The 13,114-nt window shown below is 41.6% G+C and overlaps 1 protein-coding gene across 2 annotated transcripts in view; it reads right to left on the bottom strand.

Annotated features, from left to right (window-relative positions):
- The window catches only part of sema5ba (sema domain, seven thrombospondin repeats (type 1 and type 1-like), transmembrane domain (TM) and short cytoplasmic domain, (semaphorin) 5Ba), a 202,990-nt gene that overhangs the window by 109,164 nt on the left and 80,712 nt on the right, over window positions 1-13,114 (bottom strand). For both annotated transcript variants that reach the window (XM_007227920.4, XM_049484739.1), the window contains exon 3: window positions 7,807-8,047. In XM_007227920.4, the coding sequence (XP_007227982.3) occupies window positions 7,807-7,993 (187 nt within the window). In that variant the 5' untranslated portion in view covers window positions 7,994-8,047. The remainder of the gene's footprint in view (window positions 1-7,806; window positions 8,048-13,114) is intronic.

Genomic DNA, 13,114 nt, shown 5'->3' with positions numbered 1-13,114 from the left:
CCCTGACAGACGGATGCATCTCTGCTGCTTTCTTTCCAAACACTCCCTTATTTTCCCTTCCTCCTCTCAAAGGATGGACCCAGGTCTCCGCGGAGCGCCTCGGATCTTATCGGGAGAGGCAGGCTGCAGCTTATCTGAGCAAATACCAAATTTGCCTTTGTTTTGTCTTCTCGTCCGTGGCCCGCGCCTGTTGTGAGATTTCCGTGCTGCCTCGTGTCCTCCGAGGGGCTGGAGGCTACTGCCGACTGCACAAGCAGACAGGCAGGCAGCAATGCAGGAGGAATCTAACTAAATCCTCCCAGACTGGTAATAGAAAAAAAAAGTGAGAACAATGAATAGCCCGAGAAATGTCAGATTGGAGGAGAGGAGGCCGAACTCCGGCGGGGACCGGCCAGGTAATCGAGGGCCAGTTCAGCCAGGCAGAAAGCTGAAAGAACACCTCACTCAAAAGCAATGAGAGAAACGTTTGCGGCTTTCGCGGCTGCAATTGCAGCAGGCCGTTCAAGCATGGCTCGTCTGAGAGTGCAGTGGCAAGAAAAGGGCACGGAATGGTGGAATGGCGGAACGGGGAAACGAGAAGCGAGGAACCATCCATGAGCGAACAGTAGATGCCAGCGCACCGACCGGCAACAACAAATGTAAACACAGCGCTTGCATTTACAGCAAGGAGCTCTGAAGCTCGTATCCCAGAAAAAGGCAAACGATGCGTTAACCGGCTCTGCGGCAACCGAAGAGCCAGCAGCATGATTGTAGAAGTCTGCAGACAGATGGATGGATGGAATAAATGGATCCAACTACCCACAAGCCCAGATCTCTCGAATCCAGCAGCAGCAGAACAGCATATGCCCACAAAGTTTAAATTCCCTGCTATCGTTAACGCACAGAACATGGCTCCCTCTCTCCCAACAGCTCTTCCAGGAAGGGGCCTGTTTTTAAACGACAGCACCATTACCCACTGCAAAGCTGCAAAGCAGATAGCAAGCCCATTCTGCAGTCCTGACAAACAATCTTGGACCAATTACAGTAGCTGTGGGAGAGAGAAGGAAACGGGCAGGGGAACGGTGTGACGGTGCCTTTCCTCTAGGGGAAGATTACTGCTGTTTGAGCTCAGAAGGACAGGTCTGAACGGATCAAATCTCAGCGGGCCTGATCTGCACACAAGATCCGAACTGAGCTGTCAGCTGGCATGGCCTGCCCTTTGAATGGTATTAAACCTTTAAAGTCCTGAGCGCCACATGAAATTCAGCACCAATTTGGGCGCTAACAGGCAGGGAGAGTTTGACTCTGATTGCGTTTAATGGTAGCATTTGGGTCACACATTTTCTGGCACTTTAATTTTGCTCATGCTGTGCACACTGAACACTACTCTGCATCGACATGCCTTTACTCTGGATCTGCTCCAGAGTGCCAATGCAAATGGGTAGACCCAGACTGGAGCTGGGTAAAATATAATATATAAAATATATAATATAAACTAAAGAGACCACATAAAAATTATGAGTTTCTTTGATTTGAATTAAATATGAACTTGTTTTCTTTGCATTATTTGAGGTCTGAAAGTTCTGCATCTTTTTTGTTTTTTCAGCCATTTCTCATTTTCTGCAAATAAATACTCTAAATGACAACATATTTATTTGGAATTTGGGAGATTTGTTGTCTGTAGTCTATAGAATAAAACAACAATGTTTGGCATCTACCTGAGCACTTCACTATCATGTTTTTTTTGTTAAGATTTTATCATATTGTGTCGTATAATATATCGCCATTTCTCTGAAATTCATATTGAGATATGAACTCTTTTCCTACTGCCCAGACCTAATCCAGACATAACAGTATGCAGGACTGGAATGTGATTGTTAAAAAGATTATCTGACACTTATTGCACGGGGAAAAATAAAACACCCAGTCCATCTGAACAATTTTCTCAATATCAGCAGATTAGATATGCGAGATATGCTCTGTGCATTATCAGTGCAGGGTGAACAGGCAGATTTATCTGGTGTACAGGCAGATTTGTCTGGTACATGCACATGCTGGTCACGTACATGCCGGCCAAGATAATAAGGGACTCGATAACAACAAAAATGCAAGATTCTAAGTCTTTACTGCATATTGCAAGAACCAGCATGCATTAGAGCCAAGTCATCAGGTCACTTCATTACTTTACATAAATCAGTGGGCTTGAGCTGTCCTTCACTGGTTGTTCCTTCTTGGAGCATTTTTGTTTGGTACGAACTGCATTATGGAAAACATTCAAAACCTCAAAACCTGTCTAGAAGTCTAGACATCACAGTCTCCCCCTGTCAAAGTAAATCTTTTTTAGGAATATTTCAGACACTTTCCCTGTTTTTAACACACCATTTTCAAGAACTGACTGTTTACCTTGATTTTTTTGTGATTTTTGTGATTGGAAGTAATTTTGAGTCGCTTTTTAAAAACATTTCAGTCATTTTTCCAGTTTTTAACACACCAACTTCAAGAACTGATTGTTCACTTTTGACTTGTGATTTTTGTTAATTGATTTTGATGTAATTTTGAGTTGCTTGTCTTTTTCTATCCAGACATCACCAATCACAATCTTTACCACCCACTGTTCTGTCTACTATGGGTGGTAATTTTAGCCTTCTATGATGTATTCCTAATACAAATGTCACACTGTAGATTGTGGAATGTTGTTCTAAATGTTGAAACAACTTCTGGAATGTCTGAAATGCCCCATCCATCTGGCACCCACTATCAGGCCTTGCTCCAAAAATTTACATCGCCCTGACATGAGATTCACACCATAGACTATGTCTCTCTTGTTGTCCTCTCTTTGTCTTTTCTGTTCCAGTTTCTGTCTTTTCTTCAGCTTGTTTTGTTTTCTTCCCCATGTTCTCTTTAAGCACATGGCATTGTTTTGTTATTGTCTTGTCTCCACCCTAGCCCTGCCGTATTATTAGTGTTCTCACTTTGTGGTTGTTTGTAACCCCGCCCCCTTGTTATCTACTCCAGGTGTTCAGTGTTTCAGTGTTCTTTTGTCTGGTCTTTTGTGAGTTTTGTGGTGTCAGCTCTGTCGGTGTTACAGATGACTTTTTGTCAGTCTTTGTTTGAACGTTTGTCACCAGAAGCATTTTGCTTTTCAATTTATCCTTTTTGACTAGTCATTTTTTAGTTTCTTTGTTTTCTCATTGCTGTCTTATTTTTGTATTTTAAACATCCTGTTTGGACCATTTTTAATTGGGCCATTTCAAGAATCAACAAACTAAGTGGATTTTTTTTCAGAGAGCTCTGCCTAATTCAGTCCAACTTTCAACAAGCAAGCAAATACTCATTATTATAAATATTTATTGCATGGTCATATTTTACTAATACAGGGTTTAGCTTCCTTTTCCAGATAATTCTCTTCCTCCAGGTAAGTAATAAAATATATTATATGTATTATAATAATATTATACACTTTTACTCTAATAAATACCTAATTATTCTCACTAGCCATGCACCTGCACTCACAAATACCCAGTCACACCTCGCCACAGTAATTTAAGCCATTTTCTACATTTACATGTAGCTTAACAAATGGAGCTTTGCAGCAGGATGTTACGGATACCCCATAAACCTCTGGCTCTACCGGAAAGCTCTAGGAGAGTAAAAAAGACCCCCGCTGAGGCTACCACACCCCACAGCACTGAACCGGCATTAAGAAAGGGATCTTCTCTACCGCTAAGCTTCAGGAGCCTTTAAAAGCATGCATGATCTATCTTCCGACCAGCCCTGAGATTAGAGCCTGGGCCCCCACGTTCTTCTAGGTGACTCCTCACATGGGCTGCCTGAGTGCCCCACTTAAAAACGTTCATCCATCAAAGAAGCTAATCTCAGGTTCTGCCGACACCTTCATTGTGCCAGGACTTCCATACCACTGCTCTAGCATAAAGGAGGGCTTTAAGGTGTACAGAGGGATTTCTATACAATTGGGTTAACATAAAGGAGCATTTTTTGGTGCAAGCTCACAATACAAAGCCAATTGTTCAGCTGCTCTTACTGTGAAAGCAATGCCAAAGTGCTTTTGCTTTGAGAAGCGGCCGTGACGAAGCTGAGCGGAATACCATGAGGGGGGGGGGGGGATAGTTGCCATTCCAGTGAGCAGGTGAGAGCGGGAAACAAATGAGGCAGATCAGCTTGCTTAGCATGTTTTTTTGTTGTATTGTGTGCTAACCAACAGCAGGGTTTTGTAATCCTACTGAATCATGACTAACTGGAAATGTGTTGAAAAAAAATTCTGATTTGGATTAACATGACAAAATCTAGGAATTTGTTTTCGACATGATACACAAACTTTGCACAACTGTCGATTACACAATACTAATCTAATACTGATATAATCAAATTAATAATAAAAATAATAATTAAACTGTATGGGAGAGACAAATTCAACATTCTTTCACTAACACTGTAAAATAAATTATTACAAATAAACGAATCTACAGAAATTCTATCCATAGTAAAACAAGTGTAAATAAACTAATAAAAGTATTGCCTAAAGGATATGGAGAGTAGATGAGAACATGTCTACATAAAGAAAAAAGGATATAACAGAAATGGAAATAAAATAGCAATTTGCCATCATACATTTTCTTTTCAAATTTCTTTATGCTAAAATCTATATATCATGTACTGTATCTTTGAATGAATTTGTGTAAATCTTGTACACAACTATATGCAGTAGTTGTTTTTTTAATCTTTTTTTTTGTTTGTTTTGTTCACGTATTTATCTATTTACATAATTATGACGTGTGATTTACATTAGTTATGTTTGCTATGTCTGCTATGAATCTCAGAAACGATAGATGCTATTGCGATAGCAGCTAATGAGGAGCTTATAAAACAGTAAAACTATAAAACAACAAACAGGTCAGATTAGATAGAGTTTGTTTTGCTGTTTGAAACCTAAAAAAAATGGAACCCAGTAAATGGATCGATCCTATAAATCGGATTAATTATCTAAAACACTATCCACCTACGATTTTTTTGCTAATATCAGGACAAGCGATATCAGATCCTAATATCAGACCACTGTATCCCTAACATATAACATAAACCCAGCAATCTGAACAACAACCCTCAAGTCCTCTGAGTAGCAATAAAACGCTCGAGCCCCAGGCAACGTCCTTATGAGCCATGGCTTCTCTAATGTCTGGGCAGATTTCCAGTAATATCAAAGCCTGTGGCTGTCACTTCTGCTTTTTCCTGTGGACCATTTCTCTGCAATTTTCTTCATGCCCCTCGGAGAAACAAACAAAAACATCTCGCGCCCCGATACAAACAAGCCTCTAGCCGGTTGTTCATCTTTCACAGAGTACATTTCTATATCTGCCGTCTAAACAGATCCCTCTGATTTCTTGGCACGGAGCGTATCGCTTTCTCAGGCAGACGAAGAGATCCGACTCGAGACAGACGAGTGTACCTGCACGTACTGTTCTCTCCGTGTGCGAGCATGCAGGGGGCGAGGATTCTTTAAGAAATGAAAGCCATTTATCTCCCACAGAACTCAGCATGTCCATCAGCGCTCGCCAGCATCAGCATACGCCGCCACTGTTCAGCTGGGGTTTGTCATGTGGAGCGAGCAGCCTGACGGAGAAGCTAGTTCACTGTGTTCTCCTGCAGGAGAGTCCAGCATGGCTTTTATGAAGAACACCAAGCCCCAAGAGCCCCTGCTGCACTAAGCCAGTGTACAGTAAGGCCACTGTAAGATATGGCCTGGTGAGAATCATACTGTACTACCACATGCACAGTATGTACACTATAGTGAGTGTAGACACTATAACTCTATAAATGCATGTAGCTTGTTAAAGTTGAACCCAGTGCTGAAACATATGTGGAATTCCACCCACAGCTTCCACAGCTTGTTCCACAGTTGTACAGCTGTGAAACTGTTTTCTTGTTCCCTGAAACACAGCTGCATACAGCTCCATACAGATGAGAAGTACTGATCCAACATCATGGTCTCAAAAAGGCTCTTCTCAGCTGAATGCAATTAAATCTTTACAACAAGTTTTACAACAAGCTCTTGTATACAATCGTCCCTGGACAAAAGCAGGATAAACTCTTTTAAATATCTTTAATTTTAAAATAAAGAATGAATGAGCCCAATGCTGTGTTAAAAAACATAGCAGTTAGCATTATCTATGCATTTACCTTTTGCAGGGAGAAATGAGAAAATCAGGTTTTTCTGCGCACCATCACACAAAATCTTCAAAATAGCAACCTTATAAGGAAGAAGGAACACAATTACTTAACTTTTAATGGAAGACAATGTTAAAACAATTGATTATAAATAATTTTGGAGTATTTCTATCAGTCCAGTGTCAGATGCAGCTTACATGCTAAAAACATTATTAAGCTACCCCTAAAAACCCTTAATGTATGCTGAATGTGTGCACAAAGAATGATGGCATAGCCAGCTGGACAAACACACCTAGGAATGGAAAAAAGAACAGATGGACCGAGCAACAGACGGGCAACAGTCTGGCAGAGATGTTTTTAAATAAGCTGGCTGGGTTAGCCTTAGCTAACTAAATGGTCTGTAACGGTGGAGAACACATCTTGTTTTAAAAGCTGTGTGAGGACCTCCCAGGTGACACCAAGGTGGGAGCAATATGGTGAAATATACACCGGCAGGCCATGACATGTCATGGGACAACAACTAGTATCCTGTCCCATAACTTTTGCCAAGTCCTGTGAAGGATACATTTTATGGTTCAGGAGTTTCTGTACCTGTTGAACCTTCTCTTTGCTACTCGAAATCTAAATCCAACTCATCTGTTTGAAGGTAAAAGATCATATTCTTCAAACAAAACGTGTGTAGGATCAGACAACATGCTCCTTAATAGCCTTAATAAAGTGATCCTGTAGGGACCGACCCACAATTCTGGAGTAAATTCGTATCAGTCTGAACAGCATAGAAGTCTTTAACTTCACTGAAAAGTGCATCAAACTATACAGTCATACAGTATTTCATCACGTTTTTAATTACTAAAATATAGAACAATATTAAAGAGGCACTAAAGCTTAAAGAATATTTGTTCATTAATAGTTAAAATGTGTTCATCTGAAGTTGTGAAACATACCAGTCCTGCTTAAAAGTTTTATAAACCTTTCCTAACCTTTAAAACGCTTTGATTGTGTTTATTTCCGCCTCTGCAGCGCCCTCTCAGGTTTAACTGTGCTATAGGCGAGGATAATAGTTCTGTGTACAGGCATATCACAATATGCAAATCAGTAAACCAATAATACCAGCCCTCTGGTGACGTCCAACCATCTGCGCCTCAAAACTTTCAGCCTAATCAGCTCTCCCTCCTGCCCTGCCCCTAAACCCATACATCACCCAGTGCCCCTCTCAAACTACTCCTCCTTGATTGCAACATATGATCTCAACCTCCAAAGAAAGGCGAGGGTGATGTTTTCATGTGTTCTTTGGTACGTGGACACTGACAATATGCAAATTAGTCAATCAATTATACTGCGCCCCCCTGGTAACGTCCAACCATCGGCGTCTCACTGCTATCAGAGGCACACTGCTCAGCCCAATCAGGTCTCCCTTCTGCTCTGCCTCTAAACCCATACATCACCCAGTGCCCCTTCTAAACTCCTCCTTGTTTCCACCATATGATACCAACCTTGGAAGAAAGTAAATCCGTTGTTGTGTCTTTTTTTTTACAAACATAAACCGTAACTACAATTTATACTACTATAAATGTGATATCTGAAAATCTGAAATAAAAAAGAACCTGAATTGAGCGGTAAAGTCAGTATCATGCACTCACTCACCTTGAATAGAAATGATAGGATGTTCTCTTCGGGTACACTCCGGTCTGCTCTGCGGTGCCGGGGTAGGGGTGGGCTCGGTGGGAGCAGGGGTACTTTGGGACACCACAGCAGGGACGCCGAAAATGAGGAGATAGAGGAATAGGCCAGACACAGCCAGGGAAGTCACGTCCCGTGGCAACGCTGTCATGTTGACGGGGGCCAGCCTCTCCTCTAGCTGCCAAGGTGGGCCTCTAGAAGGCACCTGAGAAAGAGAGGAGGCATAAGGTTTAGAGCTGCAAGTGAATCATTTCTGGAAATATTTCCAATCTCTGACCTTTCGATAATAAACTGAACGAGAGAGAGTAGAAAAACTTAATTTAACGGCCAATAAATATTGGGTAATTGAAGAAATGCACGGTAGAGGAACTGCAGTGTGCCCAGTGTAAGGTTCCTGACAGGCCATGCAGCAAAGTGCTTTGATGAATTAATAGTGCTCACAGCCCAATATATTCAGATGCAGTCTTTTCACTCCGGCCAACAATATAACAGTACCATTTCCTAGAAAAAAAAAAAAAAAGAAAAGACATTCAGCAGAAAGAAATTCATGGTCTCTGTAGCAGCATGGCACGCATGGCTAAACATAGAGGAGAAATAGCATATCTGGCATTATTCACACCTCTCCAGAAAATAGCCCATTTTCTCTACAAATAAAATTGCAGTAGGCTTCAGTGAGAGAGTAGGCGAAGAGGAAGAGGGATGCAGTTAAAAAGTTCCTGACGGAGTGTGATGACTCGGCCCGCGCTGCTTAAAACACTTTAAGTACAGGCCACTTCCATCCTCCGTGAGATGCACTGCGATGCGGAGGAGTTTTAATATCCACACTGATCTTATTAGAGGTGAGGGCAGGCATGACATCTCCATCTTTATTCACCCATATTACGACACCCAGCAGTTAGCTCAATCACAGCTCACGCCGAAGGAGGCTGCCTGTCAATCTGAGCCCAGAGCGAGAGGAAGAGAGGAAGTGCCAGGTGCTAAGTGCTCTCCTCTCCACGTGTCACGGCCTTAATAGGAACCGATAATCATACCTGAACAAAACTATGGGTAGAGGAGATGGAACCTAAAATGAACTGCCGGGCTTCCCGAGCTCATAAGAAATCTAATCTCCGAACAAGGGCTATTTAAAAGTTTAGCTAATTTTGTAATAGCCGGCTTTTATCTAAGATCCTCTCTCAAGTCCTCTCTCATACGAAGTCTTCTGATATTAAGCTTTGGAAGTTGGTGGAGAGAAAGTTTGGTTGGAGGAGGTTGATGGTGAGATTTTCAGATTTACTAGAATAGTGTATTACTTTATGGCAAATCTAGTAATAAATGCAAACGTGTGGGGAAATAAAATTTAAAGAGAAATCTAATCAACAGTTATGTGTCACACATTAGCCTGCTTGCTTTCCTCACCATGTGCTCTGTTTTGTTTATGGCTTCTCTCTGACCCCGCCCCGCCATTAGTGCTTCCACATGTCTCTCATTTGTAACCCCGACCACTCGTTATCTTCCCCATGTGTACCTTGTCTGTGCCTGTGTACATGTATATATAGCCTCTTAGGTTCAGCTTCTATTGTCTGGTCTTCTGTGTGTTCTGTAGTGATGGCAAAAGTGGGGCTTTTGGGAGATTGAATGAAATAAACCAAATAACCCAAGCAGACATAGGTCTTTTTTGAGGTCCTTCCATTTCACAAATGATAATGTTTGATAAATTATGAGCAGTAGATAATAAAGCATTGTAACCTATTTGATTAACGTGTTTATTTTTTCTATACAAAAAAGGTTTCAATGCTTTTTTGTTGTAAAGGATGCAAAATACTGGAAATGTTTTTAATTTCTAATTATAATTGACACTGACAATAACACTTTTTTTTTATTTAATAACAGCAATTTGAATGCTGAATCATGCTGCTTGGCATCAGCAGCCAGACTTAAAGGGAGCACAATTAGCCTCACTCCCTGTAAGGTGTTGTATAAGGGCTGAGGAACTGCACTTATCAGAGGAGGGATGTTCTAGTGTATTCACTTTTCACTCAGTAATATGTGTTTTAATGAGTGGGTGGGTTAGTTGGCCTTTCAAAATGGGGAGATAATGGGACAAAATAGCATAAAATAAGGTTTTCTACAGTGGTCACCATGCTGCACAGGGTTAATTATAGCTCCAACACTTCCACGTTGGATCTACAGTATAAGCACATCTCCTATGTTAATGTGACTTCACCAGAAGCATGATGTAAAGCATTATGAGCTCAGGTGAAGCGTGCAGTTCATCATTATGCAATTCCTCTGAAGTAATATTGTGGCATCTAATAGAATTAAACTGCATTAACAAGCAAGAGAGTGAACGCATACTCAATGAGAAGTGGCAGAGCTCGGTGATCGGTTTCTTTTTTTAATTTAATGGGGCAATCAATAACAAATTATTAGCCTGGTTAAGTTGCAAATCAGCCATGATGCACACAATCAATTACACCTCACACTACAGCTGGCAACTAATTAGGCAAATGAAGGTGTGGATGAGGATGGTGGAATACAGTCGACAGTCTGTATGATCAGTGGGCTTTCTGCACAGCTTTTGATCAGAAGCGATCATGGAAAACTAAATAAACTCTATAAGAAACGTTCTGCAGTAACCCTCAGGTCTTCCACTGTGGGGAACGTGCAGATCTGTATGGTTAGTAAAATGCCGCCTTCTACCTTCTAAAAGTCACCTTTCCAGAGTTTGAGAGTTTGATTCGTTTCACAGAACTTAACGGATCTGATTTGTATTTGAAACACGCCCCCATTTCCCTGAACAGACCGACTAATTACTGCAACATCATGTCAATGTAATTAACATCACCAGGGAAATAAGGTAGATGTGTAACAGTTCACCAAGTTCAAAATGCAATATGATGCTCTGCTGACTTGATACAACAAATCGTTCAATATGATAATAATATGATTACAGGGGACATAATAAATTATATTTAAAGTATTTGCTCATGATTAATATCTTATCATTCATAAATAATTCATCATTAGTGGTGTTTATCAAAGTGATGTATTTACCCATAGGTGGGGTTATTAGCAACATGGAGAGGAGACTGAGATATGGTTTCTGATGATTTTCTAAATTGCCTAAATATATACATGGACAAAAGAGCTACTTCTATTGTTGTTCTTGGCATGCCTACTTTCAACACTGTATTACAACTTTTTTTTTGTTTTACAAAAATTATAAAAACTGATTTATCTGAGAAAATAAATAAATATACACAGTTAGAATTAGAAACTGGTGATGGAAAGGAGAAAAATATGTTTTCATATGAGGGTGCTCAAAGCTAAACATCATACTACGATTGAGCCTGCCGAGGCACTAGACCTTTTGATGGATTCACTTTTGAGAGACATTGTTCTGCCCCTGTATTCTAAAGTCAATTGCGTTACATTACAGCCACCAAGAGATTAAGAAAGAAAGATAGGACCTGTGTGACTTCTACAAACAACTCAAAAAGCATCAAACAAACTCAAATAAATGTTACAATACATTACAATGGTATAATTTATTATGGTACTAATTGCTATTAAAACATAGAAAAGCTTGTACATTTCTGACCCCAAATATGGCTAAATAAACTAAATCTCACTTTTCCAATCCCCAGGATTGTAGAGATACCTTCACCTCAAAGCAAACTGGTTTGAGTGACCACAGTGACATGCTCAACAGCATCATTAAGATATTTATTCATTTCTTGCTCTTGATTTAGCCTGAAGCCAAAATCTTTTCCTGCTTTGTTCCTATCAATTAGAAAACCTGTCAGATCACAGTACAGATTTTTTAGGGAGCAGGTTATGGGATTCTGCTGATTCCTCCTGATTCCTCTGTGGTCGAGACCAGCGCTAGACAGCCAACCCAGTGAAGGCCAGCTGCGGCAAGAAAGGAAAAAATACAACCATCCCAGAGACAGATAATAACACATAGACAAAATCAACAGAAACATAGACAAAGCTCAACAGCAAAGCAGCAACAACTGCTAACAAGTTCCTCCACCACAGTAGTTTCTGATGTGCAGCTGCAGATGTGCGATCATTAGTTTCCATTCCAGAGAGGAAAAGTCTAAAGCCTATCCACAGATGCGTGCACACACACAAGCAACACCCAAACTGGCAAATTAAGGTACTGAACAGCTGTTAACACTCCTCACCGTGCCCCGGAGGACGGGCAGAGCTGTCTCCAATTCATAATGCCAACTGCTGTGTGCCCACAAAAGTGCCACCACTGAGAGTTTGCCAAGCGGCTTGCTCAGAAATGCTCTGGCTTTTAGATGCTGGCTAGGTAGGCTCGTGCTCGGCCAGACTGGGCTGAAATCAGGCTAATCTAGAGCGTGGGAAGTAATCGAGCCACCTGGACCACTCTCTTAGACATCCCCGGGGGCTGTGGACAGCCAGAGTGGACAGTCAATTATCCATGGCTCTTGGCTCTAGGGGATGCTCCCGGATTACGCTAATGAACGTGCCGACAGAGCCTCCATCAACGCCTCCGGGATCAGACGGGAAACCGTGTGGCCGCTGGGCAAGCGGGCCTTGGCTCTCCTCTCCAGCCAAAGCTGGCGTGGGTTGCGTGGCAACGGGCCCAGTTAATGAAGTCGAGTCTTTAGCGCGGGTGCGAGAACGTGAGCGAGATGCGAGATGGTCCGTGTTGTGTTTGCTCAAGAGCTCGAGAGCGCACAGCTCAAACAGACCGGCATCTCGGAGGGACACGGGAGCGGCCCCCGGCTCACTTAACGAGCACAGCGTCTTCATTTAACGGCGCACTGATGGACAGTAATGTCAGACAGGGGCATGTGCAGAGGGGATCGTTCCTGCAGTCTGGCTGGACGGCGGAGAGATGCGCTCGGATTACGAGAGCAACAGCTTCTCACGTAGCTTCTGGGCTGCCCTTCTGACAGTGAGAGAGACACTAGAGAACATGAGAGAAATTCAACACAGTGACACTAACAAGCTGAAGGAATAGCTACCATTGAGCTGTCAGAGGCCAATGGTACAGCAGCGTACAGCAGCGTACAGCATATTCAACAAATGAGACGAGCCACCTTTCAACTGAATTACTAGACTAAAGGAACAGGGAATCGGATGGTGTTAACAATCTCAAAGATGAAACTCTAGTCTATAGAAGAGATAAAATAAATGTATTTAATAAAATAGAGGAATGTGTGGTAAAAAAAAATATGAGTGAATTTGATATTAGTCATGTCCCAATCACATTCTTTTGCTCCCGAGTTTAAATCATTTAATTTTAAGTATC

This window comes from Astyanax mexicanus, chromosome 11, assembly GCF_023375975.1.
Source record: "Astyanax mexicanus isolate ESR-SI-001 chromosome 11, AstMex3_surface, whole genome shotgun sequence".
NCBI classification, from domain to species: Eukaryota; Metazoa; Chordata; class Actinopteri; order Characiformes; family Acestrorhamphidae; genus Astyanax; species Astyanax mexicanus.
Note: the sequence above shows the minus strand (reverse complement) of the source record. Positions and strands in the feature narration are given on the sequence as shown.